Raw genomic sequence first — 27,857 nt, 5'->3', positions numbered from 1 at the left:
TTAAGAATTGAGCTGCCAGACCACTAAGAATTTTGTAGTTTTTTAATTATTTTGCTATTTAAAAATTTTAATCTTGAAATTGGTTAATCTTAAAATAGAAACTAACCATATATTTGTTTTAATACATTATATACACTCAAGAAATAAATAGTGTTCTAAGAATTAAAAAAAAAGCATCATTATATACAAACAAGGCTTCAAGACAAATGTATAAATACAGGACCCACCGAAGATTTGATTCCCAAGGCTTCTATGACTGAAAACAGAAGTTAGAAGTAATCAGAATGCACAGTCAATAATACAAGCTTCACTTTGGCTAGAAAGCAATCACAGAAGCAAGAGAAGAAGCCACAATTGGATTGAGAAAATACCTTGAATTAAGAGTTGACTGGTTATGTCTTGAGAAGTTTGGCATTGAACAATGATACAACTTTGGCATAATACAGATTAAGACAATGTCCTTTAAAAACCTAAGTACAAAGAAAAGCGCTCTTCCCCCCACCTGACATCACATCTCCTTCCAGATAAATCTCATCCATAAAAAACCCAACCCCTTGGCACAGTTGTTCTCCTGGTTATATGTTAATAAAAGGGCTTAGAGTTTTACAGATGGCTCTGAAAAAAAGTCCTTCTTTGTCACGTGTGGGACATATTGATGGCAAATGGCTGTAGAGGTCTTGATGAAGTTGTAGAGATGAGCATACTAAGAACTTTGCCTCCAGGAAATCTGGGTCCTCAGCCTGGCTCCGCAACCAACTTGGTATATAACTCTAGGCATGTGGCTGAACCTCACTGAGCCTTGGTTTTGTAAAATGGAGATGATAATAGCTGCCCGACTCACCTCCTGTTGAGTCCCTAATTAGGTGATGCACATGCAAATCTTTTGAAAAGTATAAAAGGGTTTCTCAGATTTCATATCTATTAATTCAAATCAAGGTCTTGAATTGGAGGCTTTTCCAAGAAGTTTAACCCAGAAAAGGCACTGGTATTAGAACAAGATATTCCAAGGAGGAAAAAGCCTTGTTTTAAATCTTAGCACCAGCTCTGTTTGACAGGTGCTGGTTCTGTATAAACAGATATGTATAACATATGTAATACCTTCCATCTTCCTAAACAGAAGAGATTGTGCTCCGAAGCAAGCATATTTGGCAATTGGCCGCCATTCTGTCCCCAGCACGTATGATACGCTGCTCGCTTCTCTGCTACTGATCAAATGTGTCACTCTTAGGGGGAACACACACGTTAACTAAGAAGAAATAGGCAGAAACCACTTAAAGCCTCAGGGTCCCCAACTTTTACATCCTGTAGCCCTCCCAATGCCCTTTGTGCCCTTCATCACGTGTATATCCATGAATTATCTAAACTGGAAGGGGGTCTAGAAATTCCAAAACCATTAGGTCCCAGATGAGGAGGAGACAGTCTGGAGAGGTTTACTAATGTGTCTACTGCCACGTGCTAGTTAAATTTAAGTGCTTAATAAACATTTGTCCAATCAGAAAATGAGCAACGGAAAAATAAGAAAGCCAATGATGAGTGCTTTAGAGAGTGAGTTGGGGAGCAGGACAGAATGTCTAAAATGTACCCAGTATTGATCAATGCAGCCCATCGAACCCCAACAGCGAGGGCATCAGCACCAGCCCAGATCTACTCTCCCCTCTCTGGGTGAACCAGGTCACAGGCTTGCCATCCTGACATGAATCAGGTCCCAGCAGAAAGACCTCTCACTATGGCTCAAGTCAGGTCAAGCAGCTGACAGCCCTCCACACAGCCACTTCAGAGTGAGTGTTCCTTGTCAGGCAAAGTATGGGCTCATCTGGCCACTTAGAAACCAGCCTGGTGTGCACAAGGGGCCCGGGCATTTAGCCATCTGCACACAGATCTGGAGTTAGAGCTATTCTAGAGCAGCAGCAGAACAGCAGAAACAGCAGTGCATGGTCCTCTCCAAAGAGAAGTCCCAGCCGTCATGGGAGGCAAGGTCCTGAGCCCAGCAAGCAGGCTCTTCCCGGTGCTCCAGGGTCAAGGCCGAGAGGGGTCCTTCCGTCAGGCGGGTCCTCAGCAGTAACTTTCCTCCACATGCTTAGAAGGCAGGGGCGGGGGGCCTTGCTGGCACCCTCAGGGACTCTCCATAGTTGGGCTGAAAGGAACCGTGTGAGAAGGGTGTTCATTAGCTGGCTTAGCAATCATGCAAGCCTGTATTGAGGGTGTGCTCTGTTTACCTCAAGACCAAGCTTTCTTACATATCTATCCAACTCTTGTACTTGCTTCTCTTTCAGAACAAATGAAAAAGGTCCTGAGTGCTTCTTTCTCCCCGTCCCTCAACAAGCCACAGACTCACTCTGAGAAACACCACACTAGAGCCCTCTCTGGGTTCCTGATTCCATACACCTCAGTGCCGGCATTTACATGTTTAGCACAATACTCACTTGCAACACGCACACACACACGTACACAAGCACATGAACAAATACAATTGCAGGGAGAACTATTTTAACAAGTCCTCTTTGCTTTGATCTAGAAATACAAGAAAGACTATAATATGGCAGGAAGGGGGCAAGACAGAGTCAGAGATCTTAATTCTAGTCTCAGCTACACTAACACACCATTGAACCTCTCAGAACCTCAGTCTCCCTGTCAGTGAATAGGGAAACAGTATCCACGTCAGGAGAGAGAATACTGAGGTGTAACATATGTGTAGGGATGTCACGACTCCCTAGTGTTAATTTATTACTGGGGCTCCTATTGTTTTCTGTTCCTTTGAGAGTAAAGGAAAGGACGACTTGTTTTTTCAAAGAGGTAGTATGAAGCAAGTTATATCATTCTCAACTGTTATGAAGTTCTGGAACAGAAAAGAAGAGTAGCATATCTCATCGTAAGATATTTTATCATAAGAATGGCGATCCTTCCTGAGCGTGTCCAATCTATATGGCTGTTCTGAGGATCAATGAAGTTAATATATGTGGAAGTACTTGGAAAGGTATAAATTTGAATACAAATGTAAAGAATTAAAATTATTATTATAGCAGAAAATCATACAAGCCCACACTAGACGGAGTCACTTAATTAGATGGGCAGTTTTCAGAATCCCACAGTGCTATAATCACTGAACTTGTGGTCATGCTGTTGCTTCTGAACAGGAGACAGAGCAGCTGGGCTGGAGCCTGGCCCTCAGGCTTGGCAGACGGTTAATCACAGGGGACCCCAGCATGGGCACAGCTGCTTGATAATTGATACCCAGATCAAGGTGAGGTGATTTATCTGAGAAAGTGGAACCTCCACACTCAAGAAAGAGCACAGGCTTTAGAGTAAACCAACTTGCTTCAAATCCTCACACAGCCATCACCAGCTGGGGGACCTGGAAAGAGTGACCTCACCTCTCTGAGCCTCAGGTTTCTCAACTGTACACAGATTAATACCAGCATCACGGGGTTGATGATAAAAGTAAATGAGATAACGTATGGAAGGCACTGAATGCAGGTAGGCACACACTACATGCTCGGTGTATGGCAGCAGCATTATTATCTCAGTTAGGGCATTATTACCTCGGTTAGGGCAAGGGGTGGGGGCCTCCACCTCCCAGGCGTTTAGGCTCAGAGGGTGTGTGACAGATTCCCCTTCTGGATGCACCCACCGCCTCACACCATGAGATCAGCCTTCCCCAATTCTGAAACAATGGCACTCCAGCATGGGGCAATGGGACACTGAAGCAAGGTGACCCGTTTGTCTGATTCAGCACCACCCACACGAGCATTCCTGCTTCTCAAAAGGGGGAGAATTGCCCACTCATATCCACTCACACCAACCGGGGTTCCAGAAAACCTATAAAGGGGGACTATATCTTGTGCATCTCTTTTATGTCCCACCCTAATCCAGCCTGGCGCCCAGAAGGAAGCTAGGAACCCTGGCACCTTCCCACAGCCCTGGTCACTATGGAGAAGATCAATCTAAGACAGGGGCATGGGCACCCACCCCAGGGACTTAGTCACTGAAAGATCTCATTCCAGCAGGACCACAGGCTGTGACACCTACAAGGTGAGGCAGAACAAGAGGCAAAGGGACATTAACACCCTCCGACATCCTACACACCTCACTGATCAGTCTGTCTCCTTCCAGCAGAAGGTCAGCTTCATAAAGGAAGAGGTTTTTATCTGTTTTGTTCACTGCTATGTCCTAAGTGCCCAGACCCATGTACAGCTCGTGCTAGGTGACCCACCAACATGCGCTGCATGAACAGATGAGAAAGTCCTGGTTACCTGGTTTCGTTTTTCATTCTCCAGCCATCCCGACACTTATGAAACCAGAGCTCTTGGCCAGGAGATATGCTGGTGTTCTCAAGGTCTTCTGCACAAAAAGTCGATCTAAGAGGAAAAAGAAACCAATGTAGCCAAATTTCTAGGGGGAGGTACATGGCTGTGCATTAGCCAGATGGCGCTTTCTGGATCCAAGTTGGAGGGAGCAAGGAGAAAAGAGAAGTCGTCATCATGCCACACCCTGACTCAAGAACCTTCAGAACTCCCCATCGCTACTCTAAACCTTGACATCTTCCACGATCTGGCTCATGTCACCTTTAATCACACTTCTTCCGCCTTCCTCTGTCTATCAAAAGGCGTGGCCTCTCTGAAGCCTCCCTGACTGCCCAAGCCCTTGAGCTCTCAACTTAATAGAAAAGCATATCCTTATATAAATGTTGCTTTTGTTATTGTCGTTACTTCTTATGGCATGGAGTTAATAATGAATGTTTTGTCTTATTTTAACACATTATACACTGCCTTTAATTGCTTGTGGATTCCTACACCTACGGTGGACTGTAAACTCCTCGAATGGAGAAACTTGAGGTACCTCCAGTACGGTGTTCATAAATATCCATTGACAAGCGTAACTGGAACTCAGCTGCGAGTCAAAATCAAAGATGCAGCAAATGGATAACCAAGATCACAGAAAGAATCAGTGGTCTAATAACCATTTCAACTATAACTTACAGCCAAACCATGTGGGCTGCCCCACTCAGCCTTGGTGGTGTGCAGTTAGCATAACTCTGTGACCAATAAATGTATGGGACGCCTGACACTGATGCTGACCCGAGGGACAAAAGCCACATTCAGAACAGCTTTAAGAATCTTTGCAGGAAGCCCAAACAGCCCATAAACATAAAAATGTGACCCCCTACACTCACAATCAGGAAATGCAAATTAAAACAACATGTGGTAGGGGACCAATTCACACCCAACAGAATGGCAAGCATGTTTCACCAAATGTAGGTGAGGAGGAGGGGAGAGGAGAACTCTTACTCTGTGGCTGAGATTGAAAATTGGTCCAAGTACTTTGGAGAGGGATGTAATAATATTAATCGAGATGGAGAATACATATACCATAACCCAGTGATTCAACTTTTTAGTATACCTGCCCCAAAGAAGCCCTCACACACGTGCACAAGGAAAGTGTACAAGGATGTTCATCTCAGCACTATTTGTGACCGCAAAAAAGTAGCAACAACTTAAATATTCACAGAACAATGGTGAAACTATTGTTTATACAATGACAGTTTACATACAGGAGTTAAAGGTGAATGGACTAGATCTACATGTATTGGGCAAATTTCATAAACACTGTTGAATGAAAAAAGCAACTTGTTAAGGGATGTGTCCACTCATGTAAAGTTCAGAAGCACCCAAAACAATTCTATATGCTGTTTATACATACACGAACAGAAGTACTAATGGCATAAAGATTATGAAGGAGGGAAACACACTACCATGAGTTAATGTTGAAAGATGAGTACATTTAGTTTGAAAGGGGAGGAACAGGACAGGAGAAGGGCACAAAGGGGCTTCAACTCTGTCTGTAATGTTTTACATTTTAAAATCTTATATCTGAAACCAATACGGAAAATTGTTTACATTTGTTATGTCTCAGATTTATTATGTTTGAAATATTTTATAAAAATGATCATCTTTCTGCTATCCATAGGTACAGGCTGCACTTACAAGCACCAAGAGAAGGAAAAAGACACACAGTTATCTAGACCACAGTCTTGGTGCTAACAGCTCCCCAGCTGGCACCCCCCAGTTCACAGGTTTCGAGACCAGAATCACTCAGACAAGGGACCCAAGCACTCCCATCATAGCTAAGCTGTGCCATGTGATGGATGGAAACAGGACATATGAAGAATTGTGATGGAGAAAAGGCTGGATGAGGTACAAAGAGGGTGGAGGCTGCTTCCTACCATCCCAAGGCTGGCGGTGACCTCCCAGAGGCCTGCTGAAGGACTTGGTCAAGGAAACCCTCCTCTCTTGACAAAGCTCTCCCAGGCTTCCCCGGCTTCTACTTAGAAAGAAGCCTGCTCAGAGAGTCAAGGCATGGTTTTAGGGGCTGATACATAAAGGTCTGGATTTTTCATGCTAGGCTTGGGGCTAAAAGACATGGGAACCCACCATGGCATAGAGGCATGCCAACGAGGATTCTCTGTTAATTGACTTAGGACTCCTCCCCATGTCCTTGACTCAGAGCCTCCGAAAGAGAGATATAAGTCTCTGAAAACAGGATGCTAGGGAAACCAGGTCCTCCCACAGACTTCATCCGTGGGGGCTCCCGAGACCTGACACTCTGGTTTGCTCTGGACAGGAGAAAGACTTTTGGTTGCGTGGACCCCCGAACAAACAGATTATCAAGGCAGTGCTCCTCAAGAGCCCTGGCCAGGAGAAGCCTCCTTTCCTCCGGGCCAACACAGGGCTTGGCAAACAGAACAAGGGCTGGATTCCAGTGCCCACTTGCCCCTCCCCCTCAGCCAAGGGCCTGTGATCTGGGCACAAGGGGCACAGCAGCTGACAGAGCCCTGGATCTGGAATTCACTTTTCCTGGCATCGGTGTTGGAGGTTTTGCCCTCTGCTCTGCATACAGAACGATTGAAGGTGCGTGCTTAGTAAAGGAAAGGACACCGCAGAGGCACACGCCTTCGGCTCACCATTGACACGGGGCTGAAAAGGGTCGTGAGGCACTTACTTCCGCTGGGTTTCCCCAGACTTGACCCGGATGCGCCTGATATTCAGCTCCCGCTCCGATTTTCGGGATCGAGACAGATAGCTGCGAAGCTCCTTCCACAGGCTGTACCAGGACTGAGATGTCCCCTCCCAGGTGAGTTTGATCTTCAAGAGGTCTCCCAAGTCCTCCTCGGTGTAGACCAGGAAGGAGTTGGTGGCATTCAGCCCGATCTGCTCCACTCTACAAGGGGAGAGAGAAGCTGGTCTCATTCCCCTGCCACCTGGAAAACTTCTGCACCGTCGGGGGTGACGCAGTGGCACCACCTGCCCCACACTGACAGAGAGAAAAAAGCGAGAGGGCCCTCCCCCACGCCCTCCACATTCCCCAGCAGGACCAAGGCAGAAGCTCAGCTGTGCTCCAGGCTGACAGAGAGAAAACTCTGCCCACAGCACACTGGCTTCTTACCAAAACCATTCCTGAGCATCTCCCCATTTATGCTACTTCCTGCAGGGACAGGACCAAGAAAGAACAGAAATGAGAAAGCACAAAAAAGTCACATCCCCACTCAACAGTGTCCTCTTCCCCTCAGCTCTCAGCACCTGTCTCCCTTGGAACTCATAGTCCCCTCCTGCCTGCCCCTCTCATTTGACATTTGTGTGCGTAAGTGTGTGCGTACAAACCTGGTGTCCCAACTAGACCCTGAGCCCTGAGAGTGAGTACTTTGATGACATTACTTCGCAATCCCAACAATACTCAGCATGTGGCTTTGTACCCTGTGAGTGCTCAACAAACACAGACAGATTGCTATGTGCCCTTCCCACAGATAATTAGAAATGGTCCAGGGATGACATTTATGAAGTTCCTAAAGCCTCAGGTGTCAGGTATTGCCTGAAATGAAACAGCAGTTTCTGCCCGGCTGATCCAGCAGCTTCTCACACTGCTGATTCATCCTGAGAGCTTCCCTCCCAGAAATGTTCTGAGTCAACAGCTTGGCGAAGAGCATACAGCGGGAGAGAGGATGCAGAGGCCCGCTGGAACCACCCAGCTCCTCCCCCAGGCACTCCGACTACTCTCTCCTGCACTTGTTCACACACTCCCATCCTCTCTCTCATTCTCAAACCAACTTGTTCTCTGTCATGAACCCAGCAAAGGAAACTCATGACTTACATTTCCAAAGGCAGAATCTGGGAGTCTGCATTGGTGCCATAAAGGGTGACATAAAACGTGGGCTCGATTTCTCCCACATTCTTGTAGCTGAAGACATGGATTTTCATCTGATAATGGTAAACTGCAGAGACAGCAGAACAAAGACATTGTGAGCCTTGCTTGTCATCTCAGGGCACCCTGACCCAAAATGAGTCACCCAGCCCATTGAATTTTAGGGACTGACATCCTTTTGGTCCAGCCCCGCCTCCAGCCTCCCTCGGGTCTCATTCTACCCAATGGCATAAGAGGGCACTGCAGTATAGAAGAAGCCCTGATCTTGGGGTTTGGGGGACCTTTTGGGAATTCTGGGCAACTTTCTAACTATGTAACCTTGAATTAAGGACCAAGGTATTAATTTCTTCAAGCCTCAACTTCCACATATGTAAAATAATACCCACAAAAACCTTATGGTTTATAATATGTCATAAAAATACAAGATATCATTTTGACCCCTTTTTGTCCTACTCCAGGTTATTATGATAGTCGAATGAGAAAACAAATATGAAACAGCTTTGAAAAGTTAAATGCAAGATAGAAATTTAAGATATTGATATTGTAATCATGGAGTGATGATTCACATCACAAAAGGAGTCCCCACCATTTATTTTTAAAGATTAACTTTCCTAGAACAGGCCAACATAATCTGATTTGCAATGATTTGATTCAACTATGCCTGTCACATAGCCTAGGCCAGCATGTGCCCTGTTCTACAATGCGGTATTTAGAAGGAGGGAAATGATGAAGACCTTCCTCATGGCACAGCGGGCAGGGACTGAGGGTTACCTCTGAAAGGCATGCCCGCCCGGGTTTTCAGGTACATTTTGCTGTTCCTCTTGTTCCTCATTTGCTTGGCGTTGTAGCCAATGCTATTACAACGGTTCTTCCGGCAGCTGAGACAGATTCCCTTTTTGAAGCGGTTGGAGTCGGTGCACTGGAATGCAAAGCTCGGCTTGTCCTGATTCACCAGGGAGTCGACAAAGAGGTGTACTGCCCGCTCATGCTCACACTGCATCACTTCTGCGATTGCTGGGGGAGAGAGAGACAGAGAAGATATGGGATGAGCCACTTCTCCATGATTCACCCACTCAATCAATAAGTACTGTACACTCTATCAGTAAAAACTACTTTTATTGTTACTGTTGGTGTTCTTGTTTGTGTAGCTCTTAATGCATGCCCAGTGACGTGCCAGGCTCCCATTAGAATATAGAAGGATCGAAGGCCGTTCCTGCCACCAAAATGCTTGCTCTCCAGGTGGGAAGACAGCACTAATACACACAAAGCAAGAAAGACCGAGAAAGTACATATAATAAGCACTAAATAGGGTGATGAAGACCAGTGGTGCAGTAGGAGTCACTAAGTCGTGATAGAGTTGTGCGGTCACAAAATGCTGAGAATGGGTCAGATGCTAAACACCATCTAGTCCAGGGCTCAGCAAACTCCAGCTTGCAGGCTGGGCCCATTTTTGTAAATAAAGTTTCATTAGCACATAGCCATGCTCATTTGTTTACTCATCGTCTTTGGCTCTTCCACACTACAACAGCAGAGTGGAGTAGTTGAAACAGAGACTGTATGGCCTGCAAAGTGTAAAATATTTACCAGCTGATCCTTTAAGAAAATGTTTGCCAACCCCATTCTAGTCCAATCCTTTCAATTATAGATTATGACCCAAAGGCCCATAGAGGTGAAGTAATTTGCTCAGGGTCACACAGTCAGTTGGTTGCAAAGTTAGGAGTATAATTCGGATTTTCTGGCCCATAGTACATCATTATTTCTTATAACCCAAGACCAAAGCCAATAGTTTAAGTAAATCCTGGGACCTTAAGAAAAATTTGGCAAAGCCACCCCCACCCCTCCCTCACTAACACCAACAGCCTTAAGAAATGCCATCATCTGATCCCCTGAGATAGGGCTGAACTTTCCTTGCATGGACCTCCAAGTCCAGCAGGGGCTACTTGGATACTATTACATGGGGAGAGGGCAACAGTCTTAAGACTAGGTGACACAGTGGGACACCCAAAGGGCAGAGCATCAGAGTAGAGAGAGCTGATGGGGCCAAGACTGAGAAATGCTGCCAGAATCCAAGGCAGTGAATGAAGAGAAACCCAGAAAGAGATTGGTCACTGGGGCCACACATCACTTTCAGCAGCAAATTCAGTTCAGACCAAGTGTGCTTGGAATAGGCTCGGGCACCCAGAAGATAAATCGTAAGTGAATGGAGACAGCGCCTTGGTTTTACTCCTTGAAGTGTTATAAAAAATAAAATCATAGTGCATCCATGCTGAAGAATACTATACAGCCTTTAAAAGAAAATAAGGTAAATGGATCTATGTGCTATGATGTTTGAGAATGTCCATAATATCTATCATGACTGAAAAAGGAAAGTTGCAGAACAATGTGATTTTGAAAAATATAATCACTCACACATGCACACACACACTAATAAATTTGCAAAGAAAAAATGCTGTAAGGATACACACGAAATTGTTCATATTGGCTACCTCTGAAGAGTGGAAGTAGGCGTGGGAACGGGAGGTGAGGGAGTATTTTTACTTTTTGCTTTACGCAATTCTATATTGCTTGATTTTTTTCCCAACAAACAAGTATTCCTTTTGTTATAAAAAGAAAGTAATCAATAATAACTGTAACTTCAAAGCATGAGAAAGCAAAGCAGAGACCATGGGAAGGCCGTTAATAGGCTTGCAGCATGATGAACTGCAAACAGTGTTGGAGGGCCACTGAGGTGAGAACAATAAAATGAATGTCACTAGGACATCAGCTCTGGCTGATTTAGGAAGAGATGCAATAATGGAGTCAACACTCCACATTAAGCAGAAAATAAGGAACTCACTTCCATATGCAATTGACCCCAAGATATCATTGAGTCCACAGCCCGGCTGGAAGTCACCCCCGTTGGGGTAGATGTCGATGTGGCCCACAGGCATCTGGATCCCGATGCTCAAGCCAAAGGAACGTGTGTAGGTGTGGAGGACATCCACAAAGTCTGCATCATCAGGGGACAGCCTCTTGTGGATGTCCACCCCTTCAAACATGGGCCCAGCAGGATCCAAACCTACAGCAGGAGGGGGAGCAAGATCGACCATGTCAGGTGCACCAAGTCAATGAGTCTGGACTTAAAGTTAAGTCGGCCTGTGCAGAATGAAGATGTCCCAGCCCTGTGAATCTTGAACAGCGTGGTGCCTGCTGTAGAGGAACTTACAGGCTTTCTTCTGAAGGCTTCATCTGTCCTGACAGCTCAGCTGACTCGGTAAACCAGCCACAAAGTTCAACTAACACGTGGATCCGAGGACTGTCAGAACTAGAGCAGTTCTGTAAAGAACTGGGGCTGGCTGAAACAAAGCTATTCATCCCATTTTTTCTGCCACTGACAGCCTTCCACAACCTTAATTTTAGCAGAAGTTTTACAGAATAACTAAGCTACCTACATCTTCTGGAGGGAAGACTGAGTCTCCCCAAACTGAGCTAGCTATATTTGGACTTCCTCTTCCCCTTCCTTTAGTTATGAATGAGGCCCAGAGGAGGAATGGCAAGAGAGGAGGGTACAGCAAATACACTGAGAATCTATATCCCAGGCCTCCAGAATTCCTCTGTTTTGCAGCCACAGGGAGAAAACCTTTTTGCCTACAAACCTTCTGTATTGAACAAGCAATCAGCTCTGTAGAGAGCACTGGTTCTCACATTTGAAACAGCACAAATATCGCTCGGGAGCTTGTTAAAAATTCAGATTCCACTATGTAGCTATAAAAAACTCTGCAAGGACACACAAGCCCCAGGTTACCCGTGTGTATATGTGTCGGGGGAGAGGGGAGGGAAGGGAACTGGACAGGTAATGGCAACAGTAAGAGACTTTCACTGCCTTTTAATTTTGGAACCATATGAATATAAAACCTTCAAAAAAGAATTTGCAAGTCACAAAATGCAGATTCCCTGAAGGCCTAGAAATTCTGACTGGTAGGTCTGATGTGGAGCCCAGAAATATATATGTATTCCCCAGGTGATCCTAAAAGTAGGTGGTCTGTGGACCAGATTTTGAAACACTTCTCCATGCTTCATTTAGTATCATCTATAAATGAAACTTGAATGTCTTAATTCATACAGTTCATGTGAGATATTGAGAGATTAAGTGCTTATCAATGTAAATACTCGCTACTGTTACCAAGCCCAAGTAATTATAGGAACCGAATTCACCCCAACCTAGGAGGTCTTTGCCCTACTGACACAGGGAGAGGACCTGGAGAGAGTTAAGACGAGAATATGTACAGCAAAGGCGGGGGGTCTAGTTTAGTCTCAGACAGTGGTTCTCAACTAGGAGTGACTTGGCAATGTCTAGAGACCTTTCTGGTCATCACAATTAGTGGAAACGGAGGGAGGAAACTACCAGCATCTAGTGAGTAGAGGCCAAGGATGCTGGTAAACACCCTACAATGCTCAGGTCAGCTCCCACGCAAAGCAGTATCTGGCCCAACATGTGAATAGTGCTGAGGTTGAGAAACCCTGATCTGGAAACACCATGGTGGGGAAGAGATATGACCAAGAACAGAGTGGTGAAAGGAGGAGATGGGTAATGGAACCATGTTCCCCAGACCCCAGTGCAATAGAACCAGGGAGCACATCGCGAGACCTGAGAGGGCTGATTTTAGGATAAACAAAAGGCAGAGCTATTGTCTGGAGTGGACAGTAAACTTGTGGAACTCCTTACTCATCAGAGCTGGTAGAGATTGAAACTTGAAATAGTTTCCAGAAGGAATTTAGAAAAATTTATGTATGATGGAGGCAGAAGGGAAGCCCAAGCTGCCTGGGGCTCATCCCTAGCCCAGAAGCCGAAAGAAAGATGGCACAAAAGCAGTGTCCTCCCTGAATCGCCCACGATGACTCTCTTTAGAGGCTGCAAGGACCACAGTACTAACACAGGCAGCCTCTGCCTGCCTCTCGCTATGTCCCCTGGAGGAGAAAAAAAGAAGAGGAACATTCTGCTCTGCAAGCAATACAAGAGAGGGGCTCTTTGCTTGGTGTGAACAAAAGTCTCCACCAGACAGTCAGTGCCATGGAAACCAAGCTGCGCTGGAGGAATGCAGGCCGCTGATGGGGCTTCTCTACAGGCCGGCTGGCAGGCAGGCTGAGCCTTCACCTACCCAGACTGACCCGGCCTGACACATAGCCAGGACCCACAGACTCTGGGGAAAAGTTGTACAATTTACTCTTTTTAACTAGGAATGGGAGGGAGAAGTTATCCCCTCCAAAAAAAAAATAAGTTGGAGAATCACGCCTTCTTCCATTCAGTCAGACTCCTCCAAAGGTGTTCCGTCCAGCAGATGGAATACACAGACGCGTGCACATGCAGACACGCTCTCATGTGCACACACGTACATGCACAGGAAAGCCTCTGCATTCTGGCCCGGCAGGGCAAAGCCTGCTGCACTGCAAGCTACTTTGTCTCTACCAACAGAACAGAGGCAGAATGGCGCAGTGGCTAGGTGTAGGCTCTGGAATCTGATGGCGTGGGTTTGACTCCTAGCTCTGCTCTTTAGGGTACGAGATATTGGGCCCATTATTTAAGCACTGAGTCCTAGTTTCCCCATCTGTAAAATGAAGCCAAAAGGACCCTCATTGCTACGCAGCTTAGAGATAACATGGAGTACCTGTCACACATTAGGTACTTGACATTAGGTGGCATCTAGCCCAGAGCCTGCAGAGTGGACATTTAATTCATATTTCTTGAATGAATGAATCTGCTGGCTTATTTGTTTATAACTAACTAGACATAGGTTCAATTAGAAATATATGACCTCTTCCCTACCACATTGCAGAATTCCCTCAGAAGCCTAAGAGGGTAAATCCTAGCAAACCCCAGTCCACAGCTCTCTGATCTAAGCAAGAGAGAGGTTCAGGTATCCCCTGCAGGTCTCAGGCTAAGGACCCCCTGCCGTCCTCTGCACAGCAGCATCACTAGGCTCAGGACCCCACACAAGCTGCAGTCTCTGCTCCTCTTCCCAGTCAGGACCACCAGGCCCATGGGAAGTCTGAGGGGAGAGGAGAGGGCACAAGCCTCCCCCATCAGACACACACAACAGCATGCATCCAAATACCCTCCGAGGTGCTGCTTGGCAACTGGACAGAGGCCACACCTTCCTGTCGTGTTCACCCCAGGCCCCTGCTCCACAGAGAAAGGCCGGAGGGAAGGGGCTGCGCTCAGGACACGCGGGCCCCCATGCTCCTTGCAGACAGCACGGAGCACTGATTAGCATTCTGCCAACGAAGCCCACATCTCAGCAGTTCCCACTCCAACAGACAGGGAGAAAGAACTGGAACACTCCTCACTAGCTCCATCTCATTTCAGATTTAGAATCAGGGAAAGGAAGGACCTGCAGCTTGTCATTTGTTGCCAACAACAGCCTGGGCCCCTGCACTGTGGCGGGGGCCTTGTGTGCGCTGCAGTTTGAACACAGCTGGCCCGGCTCTGAAACATCTTGCCTCTCACTGGGGGCTAGGAGGAGGTGCTGAGACAATAGAACCCAGAGTGGCTTAAGGCTGCACAGCTCTCCAGCGCCAGTGGGTTAATGAGCAGTCATGTGTGGCCGCACGATCACTGCCCACTTAACAGCTCAGGCCCCGCAGTCTTGGTAATCCAAAATAAAGCTCTCAAGCTATGCTGAATCCAATAGCTGGATCTAAAGGAGTGTGTGTGTGTGTGTGGTTGTGTGTGTGTGTGCACGTGCACACATTAAACTTAAGCCCAGGACAACAACTTGAGGAGGGCCACTAAAACCTCACAAATATATACATTTTTAAATCTACCCCACCAGCTTGCTGCTGAAACTTGAAATTCTACCTTTACTAAATCATTCCTTAGCTAAGGACTCCCTTCTACTTGAGTCCTGTTTTAAAATGAAAACACTGCCAGGAAAGAAATGGATCAACTCTCTTCCCCTAGGTGACCAATGAGGCCCATAATATGCTGGGGGCGAGGCGGAAGCTGGGAGTGAAGACACATAGAAGAATTCTGGAAGGAGGATAAAAGTTCAAGGCAAGAAATTTACCATTAGTTTTAGCCTAGAGGAAGCCCTGTGTATGTATCTGAGGGGGCCCAAAAATGAGAAAGAGAGTCTTTCTCACTTTTTACAATCATTAAATGATTTAATCCAAACTCTCACATCAAAAGCTCACTAAGATGGAAGGCTCAATTTTCTATTGACAACTTGGGTACCAATATAAGACAGATCTCTTTAATGATGAAGTTTAACCACCCATTCTAAACACATAATTATCACTACTAAATATGCCAGCTAATCATTGGAAAGAGGCCTTTGGCTCTTTCTAGGATGAAATAGAAATCAGAGACAGAATTCAAACCGGAATCCCATTCATTCTTTTCCTTTGAGGTCCTGGAGTATCACAGGTGGAGATGGGAAGTGAGCCCCTGAGGCTCGTAGGCCAAGACTCCATTCCAGTCCTGCCCCTTAGTTATTAGCTGTTTGCCCCTGGGTGTTGCAGCCGCCCACTCACCACCGTGGCCCAGGAACCACACCACCCACCTGTCGGTTGTCATACTATGGCGGCTGCGTGTTGCTGTGATGCTGAAAGCTATGCTGCAAGGATTTCAAATACCAGCTGGGGCACCTGTGGTGGACAGGTTTCGGTGGAGCTTCCAGACTAAGACAGACTAGGCAGAAGGACCTGGCCAACCACTTCTGAAAAAATCGGCATGAATACTCTATGAATAGCAGCAGAGCATTGGCTGGTATAGGGCCATAAGGTGAGAGGATGGTGCAAAAAGACAGGGCAGGGTTCTGCTCTGCTGTCCACAGGGTCGCTAGGAGTCGGAGTTGACTCCACGGCACTACCAAAGCCCTGGGTGTTTCCTCACCTGTTGGATTAGACCAGTGGTTTTCAAACCGTGCTCCCTGGTGCTCTGGGACCCTAAGATTCTCCTAGAGAAAGGGAAGGCCCAAAGAACAAGGCTATCACTACCCACATATACCCAGCTTTGACCAGAACATCCCTTCTGTCTGTTTCACATATTGGGGTCCTGAACAAGTTTTTTCAGGCTCTGTGACTAAAAAAAAACATTTGAAAAGTTCCGGATGTTCTCCAGGTTTCTTCCAAAGCTAACCCTCTATGGCTCACTCACACAGGTTTGGAAAAGCCAGGTGAACTCCCCCAAGGGAGCCTGGGGACCAACTGTCAGTGGAGGCAGCAGAGCTTACCTGTGATTCTGCCCACTGTGCCTTTCACGAAGTTGCCAGCATATCCAGCCACATGAGCTCCCAGGCTGTAGCCGATCAAGTGAACATTCCCGAGAGAAAAATCATCCTTCCCCTGCAGGAAGTCACAAAACTGTGTGAGTGAAGAGTGTGGTCCTGAGCCCACAGGATCACCAACAATTCAACAATTCACCCACAACGGGGAGGAGACGCAGGAGCCAGGGGCAGAGGCTGCCCGGGGCACAGCTGGCATTGCTGGCAATGGGAAATAGCCAGGTAAGGGGAGGTCAAAAGACTGGGTGACACTTCAACTGCCAAGTGCTGAGGGCAGGGTGGAGGTTGTGACTTGAAGCTGCATACCTGACCTTTCCCCTACATGCTTCTGTTCCTTCTGGCAGTATCTAAGTGGGGGAGGGGTGGCAGTGTGGAGGTCAAAGCCACCAGGCTCACTGGAGACTCAGTGCCAGCCACAGCCTGCAGCAGGATGCTCCTTCCCCACCCTCTTAAGCCCAGGAGCTGCCCGTCTCCTCACCACAAGCCTGCCTGGAACCCCAGAGCTGAAGCATCGTACCCTGACAGGGCATGAGCTAGTGGGGGGTGAGGAGGTGGGGATTTGATCCCATGGCTCAGGAACCAAGCTCTACAAAACAACCTAGGCAGAGGACTGAGGGACTGCTAGAGAATCCTGAATTCTGCCAGAATCCATCAGATTCCATGGGCTTTTGCTTCCAGAAAGTCAGGCTGGAATTGCCCAGATAATTGGGTCACTCTGCCAGCGTACCCCTGCCCTCAGTTAAGTCCACCGATCTCAGGCAAATCATTAACCTACAAAAAGTAAATTTAAGACCTCCAGATCTGTTTTCCACCTTAATATTTTATGGGAGGCATTAGGCTGCATTTGTTTGAACCAACCCCCTTCCCACCCTCAGGACAGCCACCTTTCAGAACCAAGAGCATACATCCTTGTTTAAGATTACAGGCTGGGGGGCTGGCCCCGTGGCTTAGCCGTTAAGTGCGCACACTCCACTGCTGGCGGCCCAGGTTCTGATCCCAGGCGTGCACCGACACACTGCTTCTCCGGCCATGCTGAGGCCGTGTCCCACATACAGCAACTAGAAGGAAGTGCAGCTATGACATAAAACTATCTACTGGGGCTTTGGGGGGAAAATAAATAAATAAATAAAATTATTAAACAAAAGAGATTACAGGCTGGTCCTGGTGCCTGACCATTCCCAACCTAAGGGCATCAGCAAGTAGTGACCCATAAGGCAAATTTTCTTCCTGCAAATAAAGTAACAGGAAACATCCAGAGATACATCAATAATTAAAAAGCTTTCTAAAAGTCCCAGCTTTCAAGTATTTCAAGCAACTCTTAATTCAGTAAAAATTTGAATCCCAAAGATATTCTCAGACTCCTGAAGTTCACTGTAGCACAGTCTGTCCTGTGTTTCTTAAGAGGGTTCGGGTTCAAGATCCCGCTCATGGAAGGAGATGACTTCCATCCCGTTACCTGCAGCCAGTCGAGCATCCTTGCGATGCTGTGTCCCACCACCCTAGTATTATTGACCGCATCTATGTAAAGCTGGTGAGCCAGGGGGAGCCAGTCAACTACCACGACATTGGCTTCTTTCTCTCTTGTCTGCAGGGCTGACACGAGTTTGTACAGCCAGTTTTCCAACATGCCGCTCAACTGCAGAGAAAACAGGGCATTTTTCAAAAATTATTCTTCTAAATTTCAGAAATCCTAAGGAATATGGAATTCAGTTCCATGACCCTCTCCCCAGCAGATTCCAGAACATTCACATTGGTGGCTCAGGGAGCACACATTTGCACATGAGCAGGGCCAGCCACAGGCACTTAGGATTGTTGCCTAGGTATTTGTCTTCCATTGTTCTTTACATCTCCAGTTTTTCCCATCAAAACTTTCATAGCTGGTGTCCTCTGCTGCTGGCCCCTTATCTGATAGGGAAACTATGAGATAAGTGCTGGTGGCAATACTGGCCTGAGGTTAGCCTGAGTCTCTCTCACAGTCAGGCAAGTGGCCTGGTCCATCATTCAAAGGTAGCTGGGAAGGGTTGCCCTGGAGAATCAGCTTCTCTCTCGGAGATGCAGGGAGATGCTATCTCCTAGGCAAATGCAGAGTTAACAAATGACCCCTTCCCACAACCCATCTCTGCCATCCCTTTTGAAGCCAGAATAGGGAGATCTGTTCCTGGAATCCCAAATTACAACTCGGAACACATTTTCCCACAGAAACAAAGTATAAATGGTGACTAGGTCCAGTTGTAAGCCTATCCACAAGTACATTATTAGATAAATAGATTTTCTGTGTCTGGCCTGGGAACCCAAATGACGTTTACAATCTTGCTTCTATGGGAAACTTCTGTTCCAAGTTCCAAACAGATTACAAAAGAACTTTCTGGAATGCAATCCATTTGTAAGTTGCAGGCAGTTTGTATTTGCATTTTGACAGGGGGCCTCAAAAAGGTTCAAATGCATGATTCTACTCGTGGGCTGTGGGATGAGGATAGATGGACAGGCCCTTAATCATCTCTTCAATCACATCAGGTAGGTAGGCACCTACCCACCCCTACTTCCCCCCAGGCCTGACCCCAACAGTTGGTGATAGACCTAAAGACCCAGAAAGCATGTAACGGATATGAATTTCTCATCATTAAGAGGAGGAACATCCCCTCCCAATTAGCCGAGGCAGAAACCTGTTCACTTAATAGTGCCATTTTCCTACAGGCTGTCATTGTATGAATGAATAAATCCCTCGCTGGTCAAAAGCTTCTGAAGCCAGCGTTAAACCCCTTTTTTGTTGAAGTTTGTCATGGGCCTTTCAATCTGAATTGCTCAGCTAGGGGATACAAAGAGCCCCATTGCCTTTAAACGGAGCCATCTCTATGCAAACAGGAGGGCACCATGCCAGCAATCCAGGCCAGCTGGCTCCTCATAGACTCTCTGAGCCAGTCAAGTTGCTTCAGTTCAGCTCAGCTCTTAGGGAGGGCTGGCCCCCGTGAGGCAGTGGTTGACCAATGTAATTAAGTATAATTAGAGGGGTCCTTAAGAGCCAGCGGAGCGGGGCTGCTGCCCTCAGGAGAGCCACTTTCTGAAAGCCCGCTGTGTGCCAGCACTAAATACCACCCTGCTGGAATCCAGATTGCCCCCTCAGCGAGTGCCCATTACATTCTTCACAGCTGTCTGAAATACAAGCAGCCCACAAGAAAAGAGGGGGAGAGAGAGTGGAATCTGGAAGCACCAGTATTCTTTTTAATGTACCAAAACAAAGGAAACCAAATCTTGTGTAAATCTTCGGAGCTCCCTCCCCCAGGCTCACCGTCCAGCCGTGAATGATGAAAAAGGTTTTGGCTGTCATGTTGAAGCCACAGTCTTCCAGGGGCTGGTCATGGCCAACAGAAAGGTAGCATCCTTCGTGCTCCGGGTCCTCAGAGGTGACGAGGTTAAACTTCACAGATGGTTTGGCAGCAGCCTGTACATCCCCAGATTTGTGGAGTTCATCTGGGGAGAAAAAAAACAGGGTGTGGGTGCATCTAGCGGGCTTGAGTAGTAAGAGACCTGGGGTCTAGTTATTGCTCAACCTTGAGCAAATTACTTAACCCCTCTGGGTTTGAGTTTTCACATCTGCTGAATGTCTCCTCGTCACCTCCTAGAAGAGCTGCAAAGATATTATAAAAGGGACATCTCATCTATATTTAAGAGTATTAATTAATCACTAGTATTAATTACTGTGAGTTTGAAATAAATAGGTCTCTCTTGCTTTTCATTCTTCTTCCCTATCAAAACGAGTTCTCTTTCCCTTCCTCAAGTTAATACCTTTAGAGTATAGGTCCTCAGTTCTTTTCCTGAAATGCTTGGGACCAGTTGAGTTTCTGAATTCAGAAATTTTCAGATTTTAGAAAGGCATTATGGTACATATACCATATATCCAGCATGGTCTGGGGCATTCCTCATTCGTCAAACACACTAATATGTGTACTACTACTGTCATGACTCATGAGTCATGAGTACATGACTACTCACTCTCCAGGGCAAAAATAAAGATTATAAATAGCCTCCTGTTGGTTCAGGTCAGTTTTTGCTGCTAAAAGAGTTCAGGTCAGGTAAGGCGAGGTCTTGCTGCCAAACAAGTGACCAAACAAAGTTTCCAATTTTGAGAGATTTGGGATTTTGGAATTGGAGGTGAGAAGGTCAACCTATTATACAATGGCCTTCCCCTAGAGTTCCCATCTCGATTCCAGCACTTACTCCAAAGACCTCAGGCATCCTCAGTGCTCCTCCTAGTGCAAGACATGTGCCAGGCATTCTTCTAGTTTGTTAAGTAAATAGTTGAAGCCATGAAGAAACTCATAAGAGCAGTTCATACTGCTTCGCTATTCCACACAGTGCCATCTAGAAGATGGCCCTGTTCCCAAAACACAGCCGATGTCACTGATGGTCCCTATGGCCTTTTAACATTAGACATTGTCATCACTACACTGTTTCAGACGGTCACAAATGAACCCCATCCAGCACTCTTCCAACCATCCAGGAAACCATCCCTTGATAACGGGCTAGGGAATTAGAAAATTAAACTCTCCTGTCACCCAGAAATCAAGGGAAAAGATACCAAATGACCATCCCAGGAGCTTAATTTCTCCCAGAGTTAAGAAGCAAATAGAATTATGGAAAGAGACCAGAGTGGTGGTCACGGTGGTGGTGAAGGGGGCAGGAAGAGGAAAAGAATACCCCAGATGTTAAAAGGATAGGGTTCCAGAAAATGCAACTAAATACACACAAGCAGAACTTTGTCGTTAAAGCAAGAACAAAAGCCCCGACCAGCAGAAATTTGAACCATGGACATAACTAGTTTGACAACTCCCCAGTTACCACCCAGATAGCCACTCACACAGAGACCAGATGGGGAAGTCTAGGAGAGAAGGAAAAGGAGTCTGCCAGCTTCCTGGGAGACATTTGTGGATAAACCCACATATCAACATAGAAGGTTCACCCTAGCATCTGGTCTTCTCTGACCCCAGAGCTCTCTAGCTTCATTCCTACTACTTGCAGCTTGGGTCACTTCAACCTGCAGGACTTGATGATTGTTCTCCACCCAGATGTCCTCGTGGCTCATTCTCTCGCCTCCTTCAGTCCCTTGCTCAATGGTCAATTTCTCAGTGAGGGAAGCCCAACCACAGATTAAACCTGCACCACCTTGTCCCACCAGCACCCTGGACCTTTCTCCTCTGTTTTATTCTTCTCCATAACACTGAATACCATCTGTATATTTTAATTAGTTTACTGTCTGTCTTCCCACCCCTGAAATGTAAGCCCCACAAGGGCAGGGGTTTTCATCTGTTTGTTCACTGCTATATCCCCTGCTCCTAGAAGAGTGACTGGCACTAAGCAGGATGCAATAAATACTTTCTGAATGAATGAAACGCCCCACAAATACTCAGAATCACAGAACACAGAAGTTGGACGGAGCGTTCGCATTTTACAGGAGAGGAACTAGAGATGCAACCTACCCCAGGGCACTCTTCGATTAGCACGAAAGTTGGCAACATGTCGAGTAAAGCAAGACTTTCTCATTCATTCAAATGAACCCTCCCAAATGTACACAAGCTGACATGAATCAACATTATTTGGCCCAACCTCAGCAGAATAGTAGAAGATTAAATAATGGGGTGTCGTTTAGGAGTTCCCCGCTCTCGCTGCTTAACTGACGTGGTACTCCCGCTGAGTGAGGCTACCCTCACCCCTCCAGGGCAGGCTCCTTCCAATGGAAGAAGTTGCCATGCAGAACTCAGGAGAAGGAAAAGTTAGCAGCTAGAAGGAGGAAGGTGAAGAAAAGTAGAAAGGGCGGGGGTGCGGGGAGGGTTAGAAAGACTGTTGGGGAGGAGGAGGATGGCAACCTGCAGGAATAAGCCCAGCAGCTGCTGGGCACAGGTTACTCACCAAATGGTCCCTGCAAGCATAATCAAACCAGAGCCAGCTACCAGGCCACCTTAACTTTCAAAACACCTACACTGAATTTAAAAGGAAGGGCACCAAACGACAGCTCTCTTTCTAACAACCTTCTTGCCTCGAAAAGCTCCAGGTCCAAAGAAGAGGACAAGGTTGAAGAGCCGGCTGACAGCCAACTCGGCTGACTGGACAGCGCTGATTAAGGGAACCACATAACGGAAAGGGGTGGGGCGAGAGCGAGCGCGGGCGAGCGCACCCGCCAGCCTGCGGCCTCTCGGATGTCTCGCTAGGGATGCCCTGGTCAGAAGCGCCGAGGAACAAGTGAACTGCAGGCTGCTTAGGAGAAAGTGGACAGCGCAGCGGGTAAGGAAGGAGGATTTCGCAGGAATGAGGAGGGACTGAAGAAGAGTGGACAAGACAGAGGGAGCCCGGCACAGAAAACAAGTGGGAGGGGGTAAATAAAGTAAGTGCACGTTACCTTGCAGCCCGCCCTCTGGACCAAGGGGTGCGGGGCCTCCCGCGGCAAAGCAACAATAGACGCTCCAAAGGCAGAGCAGAAGAACGGACTTTCTCATCGTTCTCCGCCACACCCCCTCCCGCGAAACAGGACTTCAAAAAAAGAACACCTCTCGGGGTTTCCAGCAGTCAGAGCTGGTAAGACCCGAAGTGGGCAGCCTTCTCTCGACCAGAGAGTGGTGGGCTTAGACGGTTGAAAGTGGAGACGGTGGAAGATGAAAACTTGGCTAAACTGAGCCGCGGGGTGAGGGGGAGGAGTGTGAAGGAGCTTGAACCAGAACCACACCTGCCCTCACCCGTGCGGCTAGCCCGGGAAGCCAGGGCTAGCTACTGTCACACCGGAGAGGTAGTTTTTTAAAGCATCGGAGTCATCTGACCCATCGCCAGATGGTTATTTGCATAATTTATTCCCGTCCCCGGACTCTGATTGGTCACACCTTCACTGACGCCGAAACCGAGGCTTCCCAAAGTTTGAATGAAAGCGCCGCACATCCACCGCGTGGACGCTCCACACGCGCAGCCTCGCTTCCTCCTGCGCCTGCTTCTCGGGCGGCCACCCTCCTGCCACCCCACTTCCTCCTAGTGCCCACTCTCGGACCCTAGACCCTCCGCTTGCCTCTGCCGCCCCCGAGGGGTTTTTGTCACGAAACCCTGCGCCCTCAGGAGACTCGATCCCTGGAGAAGGAAGGTTATCCTCTCCAAGGCGCAAAGCCACCCCCTCGCCCAAAATGATCTCCCCTCGCCCCGGGTCAAGGGTCTTGATGGGGGAGAGCCACCTGGTCACCCTTTGCTCCTCTTCTCCCTCTTCTCGCGCCCAGCGAGGCTCGCGACAGGTGCAGACAACGTGATGGGACTATAAGCCGGTAGAGCTGAGGGGCTGTGGGCTGTGGCCGGGGCTTCAGGATCGCACAGATCTTTCTCGGAGTCCTTGTTCCGGCACTAGCTGCAAAACTCCTGGCAAGCCACCCAGCTTCTCCAAGGCCGTTCCCTTGTCCACAGTACGCGGATGGTAACAGTCCTGCCGCCTAGGGACGCGGGAGAAATCAGGAGATAATGTAGTACAGCGCTTAGTGCGGCGCCTCCCACGTGGTAGGCGCTCTCTTACTTTGGGGGTGGAGGACTAGAAGGATACCAGGCGACAGTCCCCAAAGGGAACAGTGAGCCGAGCTTGGGGGTCTCAGACTCGTGACCAGCGCCGAATCTCGGCCGACGCGCGCAACTACCTGTTGAGTGCAATTAAGCAGCCCCTTCCTCTCCCTCATCATCTTTTCCCTCCTCTCCTTCCCTCTATTGATCCTCGTCCCTGCTCCTCTCTCGGGTGTGAGCTCCAGCTCTGTCCGCGGGACCCCGGGACCGAGGGCGGCGAGAGCCCGACACCCTGGCCGGGAACCCGCGTATGGCGCAGGGGAGCCAGAGCTGAGCGGCGGCCGGGACAACGGGAGGCGGCTGCGCCTCAACAGCCCTTGGGGACACAGAGCGGGTGGGAGAGGTAGAACGCGCCGCGGCCGGGCTGCGCACCATCCCGCCTCCATGCAGCCGGCCAGAGCTGGCTCTGCGACACTGCACCTTTGACCGCAAGTAACCCCGCCGTCGCCGGGAACCTGTCCCGCTCCTGCTGGGGGAGGAAAACCACCCGAGCGGCCCCGCGGCCCTTCCTCCCTGGTGTCGGGGCCCCAGCCTGGGAGATCTGTGTGGGGAAAGCAGTCTGGAGGAGCAGGTCCTGTTCCTGCTGATACTCGTTACTTTGTTACTCCGGCTGCCAGCAGAGCACGTTTTGTCCCTCCTGCGTGCTGTAATTCATTAACGAGAGGCAGGCTGGGTTTATTTTTTTAGTGTAAAACTCAATGCACTTTATGGGATGGTAAATGGTACCCCCAGGTGTGTTGCTTCCGTCCCCTTCCCGCTCTTTTTCTCCACTGGCAAACTGTACAGACATAAGCCGGGTGTTATCTCCATTTTACAGACGGGAAAACTGAATCATGGGCACAGGCTGCGGGTTTGAAGAAAGTCTGGACAACCAGGTCTCTCTCTCTGCTCTCGGTTTGATTTAGCCAGACGACCTCTAAATATGAGCCCTTGGGAACCACGTCTCCATCTCTTCAGTAACCTGTGAGCCAAAAATCCCTTTTTCTGCTGAGTTGCTCAAAGCCATAGTCCCTAGAACCTTAACTGGACAGTGTGAAGGGTGTGTCTTGGGGGCCCTTGTCACAAGTGAGATCCCCCAGGGGAGCTAGGTATTTCTGCAAAGTTGGTTATTCTGCCTGAAAGAGAGAGAGAGAGAGAGAGAAACAGATTTGACAAAATCAACATCCATTTCTTGAACTGCCAAGGCTATGAAGCTGTTTAAGTTGTATTGCTGGTTGGTTACAGTGCCCTCCTGTGTCTCTATATGAAAATACCATGTGAGAACTTCCAAATGACATAGTGAAATTACAATCACAGCATTAGAGTAGTGTATAACATCAACTGTTTGTTATGCTTCCTACTTTCCAGAGGAACCATGAGGTTACCTGGGGAGCCTCGAGTGTGGAGGAAGTCCCTGCCTGGGGAGTTTCAGCAGAACCATCTGTTTGTGTTGCAGTCAAAATTTCAGGGTCTTGGGCTACTCTAGGAAAGGACTCTGATCATTCTTTTTGGCTGCCCATCTTCTGAAGACACCTTCCTATTTTAGAGAAATGCATCCCCCTCTCGTGAGAGGAGACCACTTTCCACTCCAGAAGCTGAAAAGCAAACACATACCTTTCCAGTCTCCCTTGCAGCTAGAGTTCCTGATTTAAACTCAGCCAATCAAACTCTGAACTGGAAGCTAGTGAGTCTAGAAGTGCATAGCCACTCCGCTCTGCCAACAGAGCAGCAGCAGGGGCAGCCAGCTCTGATTTTCTGGGGCAGCAACAGGATTTGCGCATTGCAGCCCGCCTAAGTGTTGTCTTCCAAGCCTGGTTCTTTTGCCCTGCAGGGATTCTGAGTTCTACCTGTTATGCCTTTAATGAGTTCCTCTTCTGTATAGATGAGCCAAAGACTGTGTTGCTTACAATTAAGAAGATGAGTTAACCACCAGATGCCTATTGAGCAGTTACTGGAGGTAAAACACTGGGCTGAGCACCCCAAGGAATATTCAGGAAGCCATCCCTGCTCTCACAGACACAATGTAGAAAGTTAAAAGTACTGGAAGACTTCCATGTGGGAGGTACCAGACATCTGGACCAGTGCTAGCCAATAGAAATATAATACAAGCCACATGTCTTAGTCAGCTTTGGCTGCTGTAACAAAATTCTACTGACTGGGTGGTTCAAACAACAGAAATTTATTTTCTCACAGTTCTGGAGGCCAAAAGTCCCAGATTAGGATGGTCAGGTTCTAATGAGAACCCTCTTCCTGGCTTGTAGATAGCCACTTTCTCACTGTGTCCTCACATGGCAGGGAGCAAGAGAGAGCAAGCTTTCTGGGGTCTCTTCTTATAAAGGCACTAATCTGATCATTAGGGCCTCACCCTCATGACCTCATCTAAACCTAATTATCTCTCAAAGGCCCCATCTCCAAACACCATCACATTGGGGGTTAGGGCTTCAACATATGAATTGGGCGGGCACAATTCAGTCCATAGCACCACATATGTAATTTTACCTTTTCTAGTAGCCACATAAAAAGGTAAAAAGAAATGTGAAATTAATTTGAATAATATATTTTATTTAATGCAATATATCCAAAATATTATTTCAACATGTATATTTCAACAATATAAAAATTATTAATGAGATATTTTACATTCTTGTTTTGAAATCCACTGTGTATTTCACCCTTATAGCACATGTAAAATCGACTAGCCACATTTCATATCAAGTGTTCAACAGCCACATGTAGCTAATGGTTACCATATTGGACAGCATAGATCTAGAGTGTTAAAACTAAAACAAACCTTAGAGGTCATTTAGTACAACCATCTCACTTTACAGATAATGAAACCAAGACCCAGCCAGATTAACTGATTTGCTCAAGGTCACACAGCTGACAAAAAGGCAGAGATGGAACACAAATCCAGGTGTCTGATTCCAAGATCAGTGCTTTTCTCACATCCTCTCTCTGTTCAAAGACAGAAAAGATGATGGAGAGCTGAGAGGATTGGACTTAGTGAAATTCTGAAATAAAGTCTTACCATTGGTTCTAAAAAAGAAAAAAAAAAAACAGCACAAACTTGATCCCTTCAACTATTTCTTAAACATTTGTCATATTCCCAGCACTATTCTAAATGCTATAAGAAACTCAAAAAGAACTGGAAAATGTAATTAAATGACAACTTACTCAAACTATACATGCCACATTCAGAGAAGAGAAGAAATATAAGTGAATCAAACTGATAGGAAAAACTGTTGGGTGCAGATGGGGCTTGAGAAGACCTTAAAGAATGGAAAGGCCTTAAGTCTCAACTCTTGGCTGGTACATGGATCCCCATAAGTTATTTACTGCCTGCCAAGTTTGGAAAGGGAGTACCAAGCCTCCATCAAAGGAGTAATATCCCTCTGCTTACTTGGTCCTTAGTCCTGGGTGACAAGCAGGAATTAAAGTAACCTGGCTCTCCTTTGATTAATTCAAAGGGCTGAGGTCCCCAGCTACTGAAGTTTCTATCAATCAGTAGCAACACTTCCTCCAAAAAGAATAGGCTAGAGCGTTTCCCAATGTGTAGTCCTGGGATGTGAGTAGGTGTTACATGGAATAAATATGGGAACATTGAGTTAAACAAACTAAAACAGGCTTCTTCAACGCAGAACTTCTTAGGACCTTTAATATGCTTTGACCGTTCCTTAGCTTCAGGTTCAAGATTAAGATCCTTCAGTTGGCCTACAACATCCTCCATGGGCTGGTGTAGGCAGGGGGCACCACCCTATCTCAAACCACCCTCCTCTTTTCCCTCTGCCTTTCTGCCACACTGGCCTTGCCAATAAAGTACCCACAAGCTACCTGTGGGTCTTGAGCACT

At 47.3% G+C, this 27,857-nt stretch overlaps 1 protein-coding gene across 1 annotated transcript; it reads right to left on the bottom strand.

The window, feature by feature from the left end:
* Positions 1-24: 24 nt before the first annotated feature.
* LIPG (lipase G, endothelial type) lies at positions 25-23,188 on the bottom strand. Its single transcript, XM_004422525.3, has 10 exons — positions 22,846-23,188; positions 19,741-19,922; positions 17,911-18,090; positions 16,404-16,515; positions 11,030-11,251; positions 8,965-9,207; positions 8,143-8,263; positions 6,997-7,215; positions 4,251-4,355; positions 25-2,134 (listed from the first exon to the last, which is right to left on the bottom strand). Exons 1-10 carry the CDS (start codon positions 22,940-22,942, stop codon positions 2,113-2,115), a joined length of 1,503 nt encoding a protein of 500 aa, XP_004422582.2. The 5' UTR covers positions 22,943-23,188; the 3' UTR covers positions 25-2,112.
* Positions 23,189-27,857: the final 4,669 nt, after the last annotated feature.

Source organism: Ceratotherium simum, chromosome 14 (assembly GCF_057802395.1).
Source record: "Ceratotherium simum simum isolate JZ-2026a chromosome 14, ASM5780239v1, whole genome shotgun sequence".
In the NCBI taxonomy this organism is placed as follows: Eukaryota; Metazoa; Chordata; class Mammalia; order Perissodactyla; family Rhinocerotidae; genus Ceratotherium; species Ceratotherium simum.
Note: the sequence above shows the minus strand (reverse complement) of the source record. Positions and strands in the feature narration are given on the sequence as shown.

Bases quoted from the DNA above. Each gene is read 5' to 3' on its own strand.
- LIPG (XM_004422525.3), bottom strand. From the start codon at position 22,942: ATGAGAAAGTCCGTTCTTCTGCTCTGCCTTTGGAGCGTCTATTGTTGC. The intron at 19,923-22,845 runs GTAACGTGCACT...TTTTCTCCCCAG, and splicing joins TCCAGAGGGCGGGCTGCAAG to ATGAACTCCACAAATCTGGG. The intron at 16,516-17,910 runs GTAACGGGATGG...GACTTCCTGCAG, and splicing joins GGATGCTCGACTGGCTGCAG to GGGAAGGATGATTTTTCTCT.